The sequence below is a fragment of the Zalophus californianus genome, chromosome 8 (assembly GCF_009762305.2).
Source record: "Zalophus californianus isolate mZalCal1 chromosome 8, mZalCal1.pri.v2, whole genome shotgun sequence".
NCBI lineage: Eukaryota > Metazoa > Chordata > Mammalia > Carnivora > Otariidae > Zalophus > Zalophus californianus.
The window spans coordinates 60,926,976-60,944,938 of record NC_045602.1 but is presented as its reverse complement, the minus strand read 5'-3'; the positions used below and the strand labels follow the sequence as shown (position 1 = coordinate 60,944,938).

The following is a 17,963-nucleotide window of genomic DNA, read 5'->3' as shown; positions in this document are numbered from 1 at the left end:
TGGAAAAACTCTAAAATTCTTAAAATTTTGTTGTGATTTGACTTTAGAAATATTGGTGAGATTTTGTGATTTATAGCATCCTCCTTGGGAAAGGTAGTTTGGTTGTTTAGAAACATGCATTTTTATGGAAAGCTATAGCTGAATATACCTGAATATGTAACTGTCCTTTGAAATTATAATTTTTGTAGAGTACTAAAGTACATTTTTAAAAGATTTTCATTTTCTGCCTTCCTGATTTATTTCCTGCCTCTCTCCCTTCCTGTATAATTCAGGACAAACATCATTTGCTTATTCTGAGCTTATTCTGAGGTAGGTACTGCCACAGGGGGCAAAGGTGGGGCCCAGTGTGGGATACAGGGTGAAGCCTGAGGAGAACATTTGAGGGTAGTAGTATGGAGGGGACTCTCAGGGATCTGGAATAAGGACGCAGCAAAAGGTTTTTATTAGAGGGACTGATCTACAAGCAAATATATTAAGGCTAATGGAAGCCAGATTTTGTCAGAGAAAGGTATTACAAATAAAAAAGGGAGAAAACTAGAATAAGGTTGGAATTGGAAGTACTGGTATACAACTCCCAATTTTCAATATATGTAAAGAAACTGTGTGTGTGCGTGTGCGTGCGTGTGTGCGTGCGTGCACGTGTGTATGCGTTTGCATTTGTTAGTAACAAATTATAACCTATTGAACAAAATAGGAACCCACAAATCCACAAGAAGGGAAAGTTCTACCTTTCAGTGGAATGCTAACCAACAACTTGTAAAAGGAATGGTGGAATTAGATCAATTTTTGACAAATCTTCAGTAAATGCTAAAACTAGTGGATGAATGTTTGATGGTCTCCTTACAAGATACTTATTAATTAAAGGGAAAAAAGAGTAACTATAAAAGTAGAGGAGCTTGGCAGACACAACCTTCATTAGCTAATTAAAATCTGGTCATCAGTAACTGCACAAATCAAAATTGTATGACACCTGATAAGATGAAAGAAGTTAGTATCTCTTATGTGGTATTCTTGCTAGAAAGGTACAGCCTGAATCTAATAATAAGGAAACACCAGGCAAACCCAAATTGAAGAGCAATCTACAAAATAACTGACCTGAAACCTTCAAAAATGTTAAAATAATGAAAGCCAAGGAAATATGAACTGTTTCAGATTGGGGGAGACTAAAGAGACATAACAGCTATGTGCAAAGGGTGATCCCTTGCCTGTGGAAGTCCCTGTTGGGACAGTTGGTGAGACTTGAGTGGGCTCTGTGGATTACATGGTTGTAATATCCATATTAACTTCCTGAATTGATAGTTCTATTGTGGTGAAGTAGAAGAATGTCCTTGTTTGTAGAAATTATACGCTAAAGTATTCAGGGTGATGGAACATCACCAGCTCAATGGTTTGGAGTGGAGGTCCTTTGTACTTCTTGCAACTTTCCTGTCAGTTTGAAATTATTTCAAGGTGAAAAAAATTAAATGACTATCATAAAAGCAGTATTTATTTTCCATAATTAAAAAAAGTACCATTAAAAAAAAATGGGGCTTGAACTCTACCCTGAGATCAAGACCTGAGCTGAGATCAAAAGTCAGACACTTACCTGACTGAACCACCCAGGCACCAAAAGGGCACCAGTTTTAAAAATCAGAAAACCTTGCATCAAAGTTCATTCTCTTTGTATGGGCTTAAAAATCAAGAATAAAGCTTCAAAAGAAAAGATCAGCCTAAGTAAGATGTTTTTCTCTTTAGAAATGGAAATTTAACTTCTAAGTTTATTTCATATAACTTGTTAATGTAACCGGTTATCTTACTTGCTTACTTGGTAAATTCTTCCCTTCCTTCCTACTTCCTTCCTTCCTCTCCATCCTTTCCTTATTTCTAACTTTTCCAGGTATTCAGAGTTGAGTTGATGTTTTTCCTAAACTAAATCACAGACTCTATTTGGGACAAAGAAATACTAAGAAGTAAAAAAGGGCCCTTTCTCTAAGTGTTATAAAAGATTTAACTAGAATTTAAATAAAATTTTGGGGAAAAAAAGCTATGAATGGGTATTGAGGAGGGCAATTGTTATGATGAGCACTGGGTGTTTTTTGTTAAGTAATGAATCACTAAATTCTACTCCTGAAACCAATATTACACTATATGTTACTAGAATTTAAATAAAAATTTGAAAAGAAAAAAAATTAAAAAATAAAGCCATGAGAAGAGATCACAAAGCTAATTTTAAAATAATTTTATATAGGCAAAAGTGAACCTATAGTACTTTCATTAATGTTCCTAGTTCTTGCATAAAACAGACCTACACTGATTTTTAACAACCTGTGTCTCATAATATATGAACATATGGAATAAGTAAAGTATATACAGCTAATGTTTACTTTTTGCTTGAAATTTTGCATAATGTCAGGAATAGAAATTTAAATCAAAATCTATTAAGGAAGTTCTTAATTTTTCCATTTTGCAGATTCCACTAAATTCAAAGTTGAGCTAAAAAGAAACATGCAAAAGACTATCTCCCCAATTATTTAAATCTTTTTTGTAGCAAAACTTCCCCAGAAACGGAGAAACATTCACACAAAAGTTCTTACCTGTTTATCAGAAGTTTATTTCTATTATCCCTTTCTTATTTTCTGGCATGGAAAATAGTGAAACAATTATTTGCTAGTATTCACATATGAAACTTCTTCATGTCAATTAAATAGTTTTCCTGATTTCTAAAATGAATAATACATCTTGGTATCTATGAAGTATGTTTAATGAAGAGATGGGAAACAATCATCCAATACTATCCAAGTCACATGTGTTCTAAAATAAGCTCTCAGATAGTTCAATCAGGGTGAAAGAAATTACTACTTAAATCTGAAATTTTAATGAGACTGCTGAAACGTTTCTCTTAATGACCCATCCATTTTCTTTAGGTTTAGCTTATTTCATTTTTCCTTCTTCATAGTACCAACTGATGATTAATTTATTAACAAATGGTAATCATGTAAGATCATATGAAATATACTTGGTCTATTTTTTGGCAAGCTCCTTGATTTGGTTTCTAAATTCCAAAAGTCATTTCTGATGGTTAGTGCATTTGTTTATTTTAATTATTATTTTTTTGGTTAGTGCATTTAAATGACATTCTCAGGTGCCTCCTTCACACAGTGGGTGCTCAATAACAAGAGTTCTTAAGAAAGGACCCTAGAGACCAGGAAACTTCAGTTTTAGCCCCTGATATGGAAGTAACAATTTTAGATAAATCATTTAACTTTCATTCTTTGGTTTCATATTTATAAAATGGAAATGATAATATCCTATCCACTTGATGAAGATGTTTGAAATTGGATAATATATTGAAGCACTCTGGTATAATAGCAGATTGTTTAGCAATCTTAATTTTTCAAAATCTTATCCCTGGGTTTGAAGTTACTGAAGGCACTTGTGTCTTCTTATTTAAAAGATTTATGGAAGTCTCTTAACAGGGTATGCCTCAATTCCTAAGGTTTCACCTTCCCTCCCCAGGAAACATATTGATATTTTTAAGTCGTCAAAATAGTAACTTGAAGTCATTAAGATTTGTGACAGATTATACAAAAAGTACTTCTGTTGGTAATAGCTTGCTTAAAGCTTACTGGGAAAAATATTAATGATGTTAGATTTGCATTTGATATCTTAGAATATTATAGGATACTGTACTGTATAAATCTAGATATAACTTACCAAGATCATTTTTAAAATTTAGAACATGATTTTGAAGGTGGTATGTCTTGTGGAGGGAAATTTTGCTGAAAGAAATTATAGCTTCTCAGATTATCAGAGAATGTATCCTGTTTGTGTACTTCTCTAAATGAAAGAATTAAGAGAATGTTTTCATTATTCATAGTCTGGCATGTAGGGGTTGGAGAGGGAACAAGAAAAATCATAAGACATCCTTAGAACATTTAACACAAAATATACACATACATAGATCCTGAGATGTTACAACAAATTTTAAAACACATAGATCAACGTGATCCAAATGGTTTCCAAGACACTGTAATGGTGAGTAAACAGCCATTATACAGTGTATGCTGAATGGAGGTCCACATCATGCCACAAGAACCCTACTCTGTGTGTCCGGTTGAAAGCTAGTCATCCAGAGCAGGGGGCCAGTCAACATCTACAGACTAGAAGGAAGAAAACAAGACATGAAAACATATTACTGTTCTAGTAAGCATTTGCCGGTAATGCTGCATAAACTTAATAGTTTTTAATAAAAGGCAGCAGAAGAAGCTTCATTTGAAGAAAAGTCATTGAATACCATAGTTCAACACTCTAAAATCCATAACTAGGCCTTGAGATTCTTGGACCCAAGGTCTGTTTCTGAATTCACAGAGTATTTGGTTACTCAGCTGGTTAAATTAATTGTACCTTTTGGCCAATAAGAGACTAGAGTACATCTAAATTTTGTAAATGTTATTTATGGGTAAAGAAACAAACTCAGGGAGCAACACCAACTTCCCCTCAGAAGTCTCAGCAACTTTTATTCTTCAGATCATTTTCATTTTCCCATCTTACATTTAACAAGCACTAGTCTATTCACTTACGGTGTTACTTGTAACTTAGCAACCAAATGAGAAATAAATGAGTATGGAAGAACTAGAAAAGGATAAATGATCGTTGTGTATCATTTCAGAATTTTTGTTTCTTTTAAAATCAGTTTATTTCTACTCACTTGGTTTGGCTCTTCTAGAACAAAACCTTGATTTAAGTCATAATGAAATTACAGTAGCAGACTATTTTTTTTTTCTCCACATAAAACAATCATGTCCTAGGCTTTAGAAGTAGTTTAACTACCCTAGAGGGCCTATTTTGAGAAGTTTAAAAAAGTCCACTGTGCCCATGTCTTGTTACCGGTTTTTTTGAGACTTAAATTTTAAAACCCAAAATGCTTTACCACAAGTGATTTTTTAAATTAATCTATGAGTCACTGCCAGAATCAGAAAAATTTTATCAGAAAAGCCCAAATAACTATTGTGTGTGTACATGTGTATCTTTTAGAAATCCCAAGAAGATATTTTGGTTCTATTTCAGAACATGGCCACATACTGAACACCCATATATAACCTAATGGGTTGTTTCTCATGCCTGAAAACTAAACATTGCAGGTCACAAAGTCTTGTATATGTTGAAAGCAGGGGAGGTTTAAAAAGTCCTACAGGTGATTTCCAATGGACAAACAGGGATGAGGAACATTGGCCCGTGACTCTTGATATTCCTAAGTTGTTCTGAGAATTAAGATCAAAGAAGATGAATGCAGGTGAGATTTTCTTTAACAAAAGGTTGTCTTCCTCAAAATAACAGTCCCTCTGAGAAGGCTCCCTGCAACCTTGAAGGTGCTGTCAATGGCTGTATTGCAGGAGCTGTATAAAATCTAGCTGAAAGCACTCAAGAGAATCGCTGGTAAGATGATAATGCTCCTGTAATATGTGATTACCATAGCTGTCTGCACACGAGGCAACTGTACCCACTTCTTTTGATAATTGATATTAATCCCAAGTGCAAAACGCTAGTCTCCTAATTTTTTTTTTGGCTGGTGGGGAGGCACGGGAGAGGGACCCCATTCTTCATCAGGTATTCGTCAAGGAGCACAGTTGTGACTTAGTACCTTTTTGATGCTCAAATGAGAAAATATATTTTTATGGAGAACTGCCGGAAGGACCTATTCAATCCACTCTTCTAAATACTTAAGAATTTAACCTTGTTTCAATTCAGACTCTAAGAGCAGAGAATTTGTACCACATCATAGGGGTCCCTTATACAACTGCTTTTATTAATAACCATTGGCTCATCCCATTTTCTATACCTGTCCTGAATGTATGTTTCTGAGTAGTCTGCCTTAAATTTTTTATAAAACAAAATAGGTATGGGAATGAACTCTGTAGAGTCCAAAGGACATATGAAGGGCTCTTAAGTTTCATTTCCTTGCTCCATTTAAAGGTTTAAGACCTCACACCCCATGTAAATTAGCTATATATTTGCAAGGATCATAAATGAGATCTTGTATTTTTTAAGAAGATAAAAATTCCAAAGACAGTCCCTCCCTGCAATACAATGCTACTGTGAGATTTTGACCATTTTCAAATACCTGTTAAGGTGAGTAGAGATAGATACCTAGTTGGCTTAATGCCCACTCCCCTCCCCCAAAAGCATAACCTTGGCTGAATTCAATGTACAAATTGTGGGTACTTCCACAATAAAATGGTTTACCTCAACATCCAGCTCAAGAATGTCTGCAGTCACATTCATTAGAGAGCCAATGTTCGGCTTGGTTCTCCCAAAGTCTCCATGCACAAACTCTTTAATGTAGCTGGGGTTTGTTTAAGGAAACAATGGAGATAGCTATGCAGCACTAACTGGTGAGATTTGATAGGTGAAAGGGAAATGACAGACAAAAGCAGAAATGTTACAAGGGAGAGGTTATTTCTGAGCTGTGACCCATGATGTGTATCTTAGAAAATAAGCTTTGGCAAACTGGTTCCTACCAGCCTGGCAGCTAACAGCAGGACCTGGCACCTGTGTTTACATCAAACTTCCCAAAAGTCATGACTTTCTTTTTTCTCTGGCTCATCTCCAAGTGCCAAAGTTTGGATATGGATTATTTTTTAAATTTTTTTTCAAGATTTTTAACTAACTAGAATTTAAGTGAAAAATGGAAATAAAAAATACTTTTTTTAAATTTTTAAGTAATCTCTACATTCAACATGGGGCTCAAACCCACAACCCGAGATCAAAAGTCCCATGTTCCACTGCCTGAACCAACCAGGCGTCCCTGGATATGGATTTTTTTTTTTTTTTTTTTTTTAAAGATTTTATTTATTTATTTGAGAGCGAGAATGAGATAGAGAGAGAGAGAGAGAGCACGAGAGGGAAGAGGGTCAGAGGGAGAAGCAGACTCCCTGCTGAGCAGGGAGCCCGATGCGGGACTCGATCCTGAGACTCCAGGATCATGACCTGAGCCGAAGGCAGCCGCTTAACCAACTGAGCCACCCAGGCGCCCTGGATATGGATTTTTAAAATGAACTGTACTTCAATGCTAACCAAAACAAAAAACAACCTTCACTATTTTTTCTTTGCCACAAATTCCATTTTGTCATCTTTTTGGTCCCATTTTTCAATGATGGCAGCTAACATCTGCCAGATGATAGGTTTCCACAGGGTCACACAATGATGGCTTTCCTGGTAATGTGACTCAGTGACACAGTAGCAGTAGGATGGGAGGGACAATGAAATATTAATTTAGGGGTGCTGGGTGGCTCAGTTGTTAAGCGTCTGCCTTCGGCTCAGGTCATGATTCCAGGGTCCTGGGATCGAGCCCCACATCGGGCTCCCTGCTTGGCGGGGAGTCTCCTCCCTCCCCCACTCCCCCTGCTTGTGTTCCCTCTCTCGCTGCCTCTCTCTCTCTGTCAAATAAAATCTTAAAAAAAAAAAGAATATTAATTTAGTCGCTGATAAAGGCCCTTCAGAAGGACCCAAGTTTTAGCTGTTTGCAACTTTTACATGGTTAGCAAGAGAAGTCTTTTGAAAGGAGTGATTTCATGTTTCCTTCATAAGGTCTTCAAATTTTGATGTCAATGGCCAATCCTAGAATTACTCATTAAGATTACATTAATGTTCCTTACACAGGACTCTACTACAGCCTTGAAAATAGTTATCTGAGAGAGATAATTTTGCTAGCATTCAGTAAAAACTCATTCAGCATTATGTTGTGTTCTATAAACTGGCACTTAGTATAAAATTTTAATATAATTTGAATAGGAAAAATAAGTTTATTCTCAGATGATAAATAAAAATCTTACACCATGAATATGCTGATATTATGTCCTCCTCACTTTCTGAAAGTGTATTCACTCTACTTTCACCAAATGTTTTGACTCAAGCTTAAGACATGTATCTAGCAACTGCCTTCTTTGCTGAACTCATACTTACTCAACAATTGTCTTTTTCTCTTTCTTTCGAGAATGCTACTTCTGAGTAGCAATGATGAGGGGAGATGACCAAAAAGCCCCAGAACAACCAGTTAAAAGGCCCAGAATTCTTATTCATATCCAGAAGGATGAGGTGTACATCAAATGAACTAGTTCAGCATACTGACCAATATATGTGAAAAATTCGCATACTTCTCTGTATAACCACATGGTATCTAAAGCTTTAGCAGACTGTTTTTCTTGGCTAAGCCCATAAGTAACATATACATGCCTGGTCCTAAGAATGTTTTAATAAGATTGAAAAGACATTAGTTTCTTCAAAAGACCACTGCATTTCACCTTAGCACTCTAAAATAAAAGCTGGAATTAGGTAAAAAGATTTATTAAAAATCTGTGATTTCTTTGAAATTCCATCCACATTCCGCCTATAGTAGGCACATATATTCCAAACAACAAAGCTATAAAAGTCTGCCCACTGCAGTCTAAACAGATCATCCCTTGATCCAAACTAAAAATGTAAGAGATTTTAAGAGTAAATAACATCTACCTATTTCAGCTTAGCAAATCCTGGTCACTTCTGGGATAGGATGGGGTGGAGTGGCGTGGGGTTGGGGAGGAAGAAGAGAGAGGAGGTTGATGGAAAAAGAGAAACACTACAGCAACATAGTGAGAATGCTACTTGGGGATTAAAATGACATTTTTTGCCTTATACCCATAAATATGTCATTAGTTTTGTATTAGGTATCTTACCACTTCATGCTATTGGATCACTAAATAATATAAAACCAAGAAACAAATATTAGGAGCACTTTTAAAAAATAAACTAGAGCTAGGACTCTGGCAACTCCCTGATGTATTTTGACTAACAACTCAGAACGGATACAAAACCACACAAAACAGGGTACCATATGAACAAGTGATCATTTTTGGACTATTCTCTTGTTTTGGGCCAGTGGCCAAATAAAGTTAAGATCAGTATGTAAAGTAGGGCCACTCCCATCTACTATCAGTGTTTAGTGATTTGGGGCAAATGCTCAAAATGCTGAAAGGACCCAAGTGTGGTTATGAAAATGTGACTTGCAGAATGTATAAAGACACAAATCAATAAATGAATCAATCAGAACTGTTTCCTGAGTACTTACTATGCAGTCAGATTTGTGTGACACGCTATTTGAAAGTTCACGCTCTACCGGCTGCCGCCTCGTGGTTTAAAATGTCATTTTGAAAGGTACAAATTAGAGGGGAACCCTACCCCCCCCAAAAAAGGACTCTTCCCCAACCTAATCCTTACCCTAATTGTTCCTAGATCAAGTTGCACCTATTTTCTAGGGCAGCGTGAACTCTTCCGACAGGGTTAGAGGATTGCTATGCGGAAGGCGAAAGGATACGTTCCAGCTTGAGTCTTCAGATAGAGGTGAAAATGATGTTCATCCACATAGCATGTCTCCATGGAGTGAATGATGCGAGTTCTCACAGCCAGGGGCCTCCGGTGAAGGACCCGCAGAGGTGTTTTCTGGTCGATCTTTAAGTCCTAGAGGAGGATGCATTACACAACCATGGAGTCAGCTTTGCTGACCCGGGAAGCCTGTCTCAACACCTCCTCTGTCATCCATGCCCCACCACTGATGTTTTCTTTGGAGGACCTCATCTATCACTGTCAGGGTAGATACTAATACTATAATAAATTGTATTCCCTAAGGTTCAGGCTCTGTGGAACTTTTCATAACCTCATCCACAGTTACTTACTGGGCCCCAGTATGCCATTTTTAAAAAAGGCTTTGAAGTAAATGATCCCCAAGGTCTCTTTTGCTCTAATATTTAATCAATTAATTGAATTGAGCAGGACCCTGGAGTTCTAGTCTGTTCTTTACTTTAACAGAGCTCTTCTAGAAGACCTGTTCTTACCCACCCACCCCCACCCCCCAGCAACCCAACAGATGACCTAACAGAGCTGAGGTGAGAAATGGCTATTTGTAGAAGGTGAGACCTCAGCATCACTGGTGGGTACGAGCAGTATGCATGTTTTAAGGACAACCATACACCTACGTACAAGGTTATTTTGTTGTTGTTGTATGAGAAGATATATCTGGAAAATTAACAGTTGCATCACTGTTTAGGGTAGTGTTTCAATATAATAATTGCAAAGAAGTGTGTACAATAAACCAGGACCTCTCAGTATTTGTAAGCCCAGTTCAAATTACTTGAGAATAATAATACTGCATGCCTTTTTTACAATTCAGATTTTTTTTAGGGGCACGGGCTTGTTTTTCTTATAATTAGAGATTTCCTTTTGTCACAAGATATAAATCAAGAAAGAGAGATTAATATTGTAGAAGGTCAACTAATTCTAAGTTTTAAAAATAGATATTGGGCATAACGAGAAATGTAGGTTCATAAGAACTTTGAATCTTCTGCCATTTCTTGTTGGAACAACTCCTCTCTAATTTACATGATTTGGGAGTGCCTGAAGCCATGCTAAGAAGAGAAGGGTTTCTGTCTGGTCTCCCCTCTATCAAGTTCTCTACCAAGAAAGAAAGAGCAAGTTCTGACAAAGACTATACTGGAAATGGTGTGACTGTTTTGATCATAGCAGTGAGTCAACGGCCCCTCCTAATTCATGGGTTATATGATTCTCTAATGCTTTGATTTTAGAGGCACTTTGTTCTGCTGAGATAGGCTGTCTCCATAAGGTTTGACATTTCTCTGGCCACAAAGACAAAAAAAGGACAGGGCTGAACTGTTAAGGAATCTGTACAGATATGGCCTCCACTGTAGAATACAGAAATAGCTGGCTTCAAATGAATGACCAAGGAGTGCTCTTCTCCCTGTTTCCTTTCTTGCTACTCACTCCCAGGACTGCAAACCATGAACTCGTCAATGGAAGTACTAACTGAGCTGGTAGACCCACCACTGGACTTCCAACATAACGCTCGATCACCACACACTCCTGTGTGTGTTTTGTGTCTGCTTGCTTTCAGTAGACAAAAGGAAACCATTTACTCTAACAACGCACTCTGCTGGCCCCATTCTGCTGCATTTTCAGAAAAACATATACATATACCCAAAAGATTTTTTTTTCCTTAAAAGTAGGTTGCCCTTAAAAAAGAAGAGACACGTAGTAAATTTGAAGTGACTGTTTCTCAAAATGGGACAGTAACTCAGTTTTTGTATTTTTGATGACAATAGGAATATTTGAAAATAGTCTTAACCCCAACACAAAAAATTATTAGAAGTCAGCTAGTCCCATCAGTCTATTTGGGCTGTGAACCATTAAAAGAGATCCTTTCACTGCTTACTCTGTACCTCCAAAATCATCTTTCAGCATTATTCAGCATTATTTCTGATTTAGCTCTGAATATAGCTACCTCCAGATGATGAATCTATTTTTTTTTAAATAGGCTCCACACCTAATGTGGGGCTTGAACTCATGACTCCAAGATCAAGAGTCACATGCTCTACCAACTGAGCCATCCAGGTACCCCTGAATCTATTTTTAAAATGAGTTAATTTTCCCCCCAGCATTCTGAATGACTTGTACATGTGATGGAAAAGAGGTTTAGAAATTTGTTTTGCGGGGCGCCTGGGTGGCTCAGTCGTTAAGCGTCTGCCTTCTGCTCAGGTCATGATCTCAGGGTCCTGGGATTGAGCCCCGCATCAGGCTCCCTGCTCAGTGGGAAGTCTGCTTCTCCCTCTCCCACTCCCCCTGCTTGTGTTCCCTCTCTCGCTGTGTCTCTCTCTGTCAAATAAAATCTTTAAAAAAAAATTTGTTTTGTAATCTTAAAGATATCTGTCTAGAGTTAAACTATCATCCTAAAGGCCCTAGATAATGGGCCAAAAGCCAATAGCTTCTGATACAAAATCACAGAACCTGAGACCTGGAGGCCCTCTGGGGGTGATCTAGTCCACCCCCAAGGTTAGAGATGAACTTGTCTAAGCGGGTGAATGACTCCTATGCTTTCACCAGACACTTATACTATAAACATGATTCTGCACTTCACTTTCTTTCTCATAATGTCATGGGTATTTCTGTAAGTCATAGCTGTAGACCTACCTCTATCCTTTTTTCCAACAATTTTAGGTATATATACATAAAATAACAAATTAAATGGGATCACATGCTGTTTTAGTTTTTTTTTAAATAGCTTTATAATATGCCAGCTTGTTCTTCCCTTTCCTTTTTGAAGGAAATTCACTTTGTTCCTAGTTGTGCTGTTGATTTTGCCGCTTTGAATCAAGTAAACATCTTTGTGCACATATACTTATGCAATGGAGTTTTATTTCTTCCAGATAGATTGCCAGTAGTAAAAGTGTTGGGTAGAAGACCAGTATATTTTTAATTTTTACAGTCATCATTACGTTGTCTTCCAAAAAGGCTAAATACTTTATATTTCTACTGACAAAGTATGCAACTAGCTTTCTCCTCCATGCTACCCAGTAGGTGTTACTAGTCTCAGAGGACTAAAGTGAGGTCTTATTGTTACTTCAATCCAGAAGTGGAACATCTATTCAGATGATTCTTGGCCATTTGGAGTTGCTCGTTTTCAGCTGCTTATTCATATCCTTCGTCTATTTTTCATAAGCATAAATCCTATTTATGGTATCTTTTGCCATACAATTTGTTTTCTACATAGTCATATATACGTGTATACACAAACACACACGTGTGTGTGTGTTTAAATCACAATGTATCCACCTCTATATACTTTATAGCTTGTTTTCTTCCCCCTTAGCATCTATCAGGAACATTTTCCTTTGTTAATAAATAGTCATCTACCACATAATTTCTAACAACTGGCTAGCAATAGCTCATCATACAGATAAATGGTAAGATTAAGCCATTCTCCTCTTGTAGGTCATCTAAATTATTACAAAATATTGCCCATTTAAACAATGTTGTGATAACTGTAAACATCTCTGTGCCCATTTATGCTCATTCCTTACATTTGAGAGTAAATTATCATTACAGGAAGAGTCAAGGACAGGTGGGAAGAAATATGCAAATGAATAGGCAGACCCTCTACAGTGATATGCTCATGTGAAGGAAAATCCAGCATGTGCCCAAATATTTGTGCTGTACATATACTATCCTTCTTAAAAATTTATAATATGTTTTATTTATGTACTTAATCTTAGCATCAGTTCTATTAGGTCAATTCTATTTTGTATTTCCTTTCTACAGATGGCCAAATATAATAATAGCATTGCTGAGGTTTTCTATGTGCCAGATACTGTTCTAAGTGCTTGATATGACTAAACTCATTTCATTCTTCTAATTTTATAGATGAAAAAACTGAAGCATAAAGAGGATAAGCAACTTGTTCAAAGTCACACAACTATGAAAGGCAGATCCAGGATTTGCATCCAAGCAATCTGTGCCCAGAGGCAGTCTCTTAATCACTAGCAATGCTGTCTCTCAAACAGGCTTGATGAATTGCCCAGTCATTCAACCAGCAAATGGCAAAGCCAGGATTTGAAAGCAGGTCTCACATTCCCCAAAGCCCATGCTCTATGACTTGCTAGTAATAAACTAAAAGTGAAAGGACTCTTTTATAGGCAATCAAAAAATAAAATAAAGAGTTAGAGCACTTAGCTACCTTTATGCCATTTAGGAATTCAATGTCTTTCTTCTGTATGATTTTATTTGTCCATATTAAGGCACTATAGGACTTGGTCTTTTCTTCTTCACCTTCTTTCATATGTCCTATTGCCTCTCTACACAAAAACAGTAAAAGGAAGTTTATCTAAATACACAGAATACACACAAGCCTTTCCCCAAACTTCCCTTTCTTTAAAAATAGCTTTATTCAGATAAAATTTACATACAATTCCTATTTTAACTGTACGATTCAGTGATTTCTAGCATGTTTACAGAGTTGTGTGGCTATCACCATAATCTAATTTTAGAATACTTCATCACCCCAAAAAAGAAACTCCATACCTATTTGCAGTCACTTCCCATGCCCTGTTTCCCCCAGCCTTTGGCACCACTAATTGACTTTCTATCTCTACAGATTTCCCTACTCTGAATATTTCATATAAAATAGAATCATACAATATGTGGTGTGTGGTCTCTGGCTTCTTTCACTTCATAAAGTTTTCAAGGTTCATCCATGTTGGAGCATATATCAGTCAGTACTTTTTTCCTTTTTTTTTTACTGAATAATATTCCATTGTATGGAGATACCATATATTATCCATGGACATTTGGGTTGTTTCTATTTTTTTGGTATTATGAATAATGCTACTTTGAACATTCATGTAGAAGTCTCTGTGTGGATGTACACTTTCATTTCTCTTGGTATATATCTAGAAGTGGTATTGCTAGGTCATAATGGTAACTCTACATTTAACCTTCTGGGAAACTGCCAAACTGTCTTTCAAAGTGGCCATGCTTACAATCCCACAGCAATATATGAGGGTTCCGATTTCTCCACATCTTTGCCAACATTTGTTTTTCTTCTGTCTTTCTGATTATAGCCATCCTACTGAGGGTACAGTGAGCTATCCTGAGGTTTTGATTTGCCCTTCCCCAATGGCAAATAATACTGAGCATTTTTTTCATGTATTCATTCATTAATTGTATATCCTCTTTGGAGAAATGTCCACTTAATCATCTCCCTCATTTTTAATTGGGTTGTTTTCTTATTATTGAGTTGTAAGAGTTCTTTATATATTCTAGATACAATTTCCTTAACAGATAAATGACCTACAACCAAAACTTCCCTTTTGAGATCAGCTCCAGTGAGTCTACCCTTACCTTGTGACAAGCTGCAAGTCACGAACTTGGATTTTGTTAGACGAATTATTAATTTTCTGTAGTAGCAGAAAAGGAAAAACAATTAGCAATTCTAGTTCAGTTACAGAGTTGCAGAAACATGACAATTTCCATGTCATGAAGTGGTTTACCTGCTGAAGTTCCTTAATTTCTTGTGAAGTGAAATGTACTCTATGAGGATTCACCAGCTCAATTGCAAAGGGCCTTCCTGGCAGCACACACCCGTCATGAAACAGAAACGTGTTGATGGAGTTAACATTTGGGCTAATGCAAGAGGGTTAGGAGGTGTGAAAAAACGAGTTGAGCTCTAGAGGACTGAAAGTTTAGTGACATGACTACATCTGGGAGAGGGAAGGATGTGTGAAAGAATCAAGGGGCTTTTTGGGGGCTGCTAAACCCCACTACAGGCAATATGTGAAAATGACTGTTTTCCCAAAGGTCCATGAACAAGCCTGTGTTAATTACAAAATAAAATTCAAACAACTGCTAATTGACCTGATTACACTAAAGTAATGTTATCACACACAGCAATGCCCAGGTATACCAGGCTGAAATTCATTCTTCTAAGCCAAATCCACTAGTGAAACGGAAAAGCTATGATTCCATAAGGGGAAGGGACTATTAATCTCAAGCTCAGGATTAACTCTCATCATCTTTTTTGTAATGCAACAATGTAAAATGAGAGAAATGGAGGCTAAGAGAGCAGAATCGCTTTTTAAATGAAGATGTGCATTTTGAAAACTATACTGGTACTGCTGAAATGTTATCAAATGGAACAATTAATAAGCAAACTTTTGGAAAAACTCAGGCACCGCCTTGTTAATGCACATAAAGGTCCCTTAGAACCTATAGGTATGCAATAAGGACGGCCTCTTAAGAAATGAATCCTGTTAAGACACAATCATATAATTTATAAAGGTAGCTCCACAATCCACAAAGCTTCCTCACTGGGAGAAGCTCTGGGCTCTGCCCACTTTGGTTTTAACTAAGTGACTACAGTGAACCTGCTGTCTGAGAAGGGTGATAGTCTGAAAGTTAGCTCTAATCAAGTGACGCTATTGCAATCTTACCATTTCCTAATGTTCTCACATCTACATCTTCTCTTCCAGAGGAGGAAAAATTAAAACCTTTGCAAAGCAGATAAAGAAAAATAATCAGTAACATAATAACCCTAAGATTTTCATTCCCACCCTTTGGTAAAAACTTCATTTGTCTTAAACAATCTACAGGAGAATTCCAAGGGATAGTCATCCCACCTCTAATAAAAATAGCAATGATAGTAAGAAATACCATTTATTGAGCACCTGTTATACGCTGGGCATTGAGCTAAAATTCTGCATACATTATTTCCTTTAATCTTTATTATAACCTTATGATGTAGGTATTAAATAAAGGAACACCAAGCTTCTAAAAGGATAACTATTTTTCCCAAGACCACATGATTAAATGGCAGAGCTGTTCCTGATGTCAAAGCTAGACCTTAAGGGGAAAGCCAAAGGGAGAGAGCACTGTTTGGAGGAAGGTTCCACTACAAGCCTGGCCACAAGCTTATGGTGAAAAATCTATCATCTTTCCTTTTTTCCTTAAAACAAAACAAAGCAAAAACATTTATTTGAAAATTAAACTCTATGAAAAGAAGAAGAGGGGGAGAAAAGGGTTTTAAAGCAAATTATTTATGTTAAACAAACCTAAGTTGGGATCACAAAACTAGTGTTCATTCTAAGATAGATGGATCATCCTAGACTAAAAAGCTGCAAATATTAGAATGGAAAATGGTGTAAAAAAGGGGGGGGCAGGGGTTATATGACAACTTCCTTAGATACGAAACTGATGACTTCACCACCATCACCATAGGAAACATTACCACAGGCAGGCATTATTATAAATGTTTCATATATGTTAACACTATGAGGTAGGTACTATCATTATCCTCATTTTACTTACAAGGAAAATGAGACAGACAGGATAGGTAACTTGCCTAAGATCACATCACTGGTAGGTGATAAGGTCAGGATTTGAACCAGACAATCTGACTCCAGAGTCTCTTAACCACCACAAAACAGGCTGAAGAGTCCAGACTCATGCGCACAGGGAAAGCAAGACCAATCATCTCAGAGCAGGGATTAGAAAAGGCTGCTATGTTTGGAGAACTCTGGTCAGTCATTAGAATTTGGCAAAGTGTAAGATCTCTGAACACATATATTGGAGGCTAGAACTCAGACTCACACCCTGACTTATTCATTCAGGAACAAGTATCTACAGTGGGCATGTGCAAGTCACTGTGCTAGATCCTGGGGAGACAAACAAGATGGACACAGGGCTTACTGTTTGTGGAGGGATAAGGACTGTAATATAGTGGGTAGGGCTAGGACAGGAAGCATACAGGAACATTCCTGTACAAAGAACACAGTTACAAGCATGAGCTATGAGGTTTGTATTTATTCCTCAATGGCCCAGCCACTTTGGAGAGCACAAGATGAGGAAGAATGGGATAGCTGGGAAGAACAAATGGGAAAGGTGGAAGGAGGGTGAACACCATTTTGACAGCCACTTTTTTCCAAGAAAAGAGTCTGTATGTAAAGGTCCCATGTAGATTTTAGAAAAAGGAAGGCTAACAGCCTTGAAAAGTCCTATGAAAATGACACTGAAGATTAGCCCTCTTCCCTAGGATGTTTAGCTGTGAAGAAAGTAGGATTTCATTCTTCTTTCACCTCTAAGAAATCCCTTTTGCAAGCCAAAGTCAACACTTTGGGGAAATAGGCTCTGAGCTGTTGTCTGTCATGTACCGCCAGGGTCAAGTAGGCTCCTCTCTGCCCCCAGGGCTCAAAGCTATGGATCTCACCAAAAGTGGCAACGCAGGGCTGGCTAGGTAAGGGCTAGATATCCAATGTAGGCCTAGAATTTAAGCTGTTGCGTTAACACCTGAGACCCGGTCAGGTAAGCAGCTGCGAAAGCTACAGGGTCAGGCTCTTCTTGAGGCAGAGAATCTAAGCCAGGCAAGGAGTAGGATTCTGTGAACCATTAAGTCCCAAAGAACCCTCCCTTCCATGTTTATAGTCCATTTTTAAGCTATTAATAAAAACCAGAGTAACATCAGTAGCTTCTAGGCAGTCAACAGACTCAAGAGTAGCACTAAGTAGGGGTGGATAGCTAAATGGAGAGTCCAGGTGGTATTTGGGAAGCTGAAAGATACTGACTCCCTGGGGCTGTGATCTGTCTTACACCTGCCCACTTCCATCTCCAAACCA

General features: G+C 37.4%; 1 protein-coding gene across 3 annotated transcripts in view; it reads right to left on the bottom strand.

Annotated features, from left to right (window-relative positions):
- Positions 1-2,175: 2,175 nt before the first annotated feature.
- PUS10 (pseudouridine synthase 10) overlaps positions 2,176-17,963 on the bottom strand; it is a 71,942-nt gene continuing 56,154 nt past the window's right edge. Inside the window, exons 12-18 of one of the 3 annotated variants that reach the window (XM_027622917.1) lie at positions 15,786-15,842; positions 14,847-14,923; positions 14,698-14,753; positions 13,535-13,652; positions 9,329-9,471; positions 6,223-6,322; positions 2,176-4,139 (exon numbers count right to left, since the gene is read on the bottom strand). In XM_027622917.1, the coding sequence (XP_027478718.1) occupies positions 4,101-4,139; positions 6,223-6,322; positions 9,329-9,471; positions 13,535-13,652; positions 14,698-14,753; positions 14,847-14,923; positions 15,786-15,842 (590 nt within the window). In that variant the 3' untranslated portion in view covers positions 2,176-4,100. Of the gene's footprint in view, positions 4,140-6,222; positions 6,323-9,231; positions 9,472-13,534; positions 13,653-14,697; positions 14,754-14,846; positions 14,924-15,785; positions 15,843-17,963 lie in introns of all 3 variants that reach the window. The other 2 variants (XM_027622916.1, XR_003524760.1) reach the window with 2 other exon arrangements.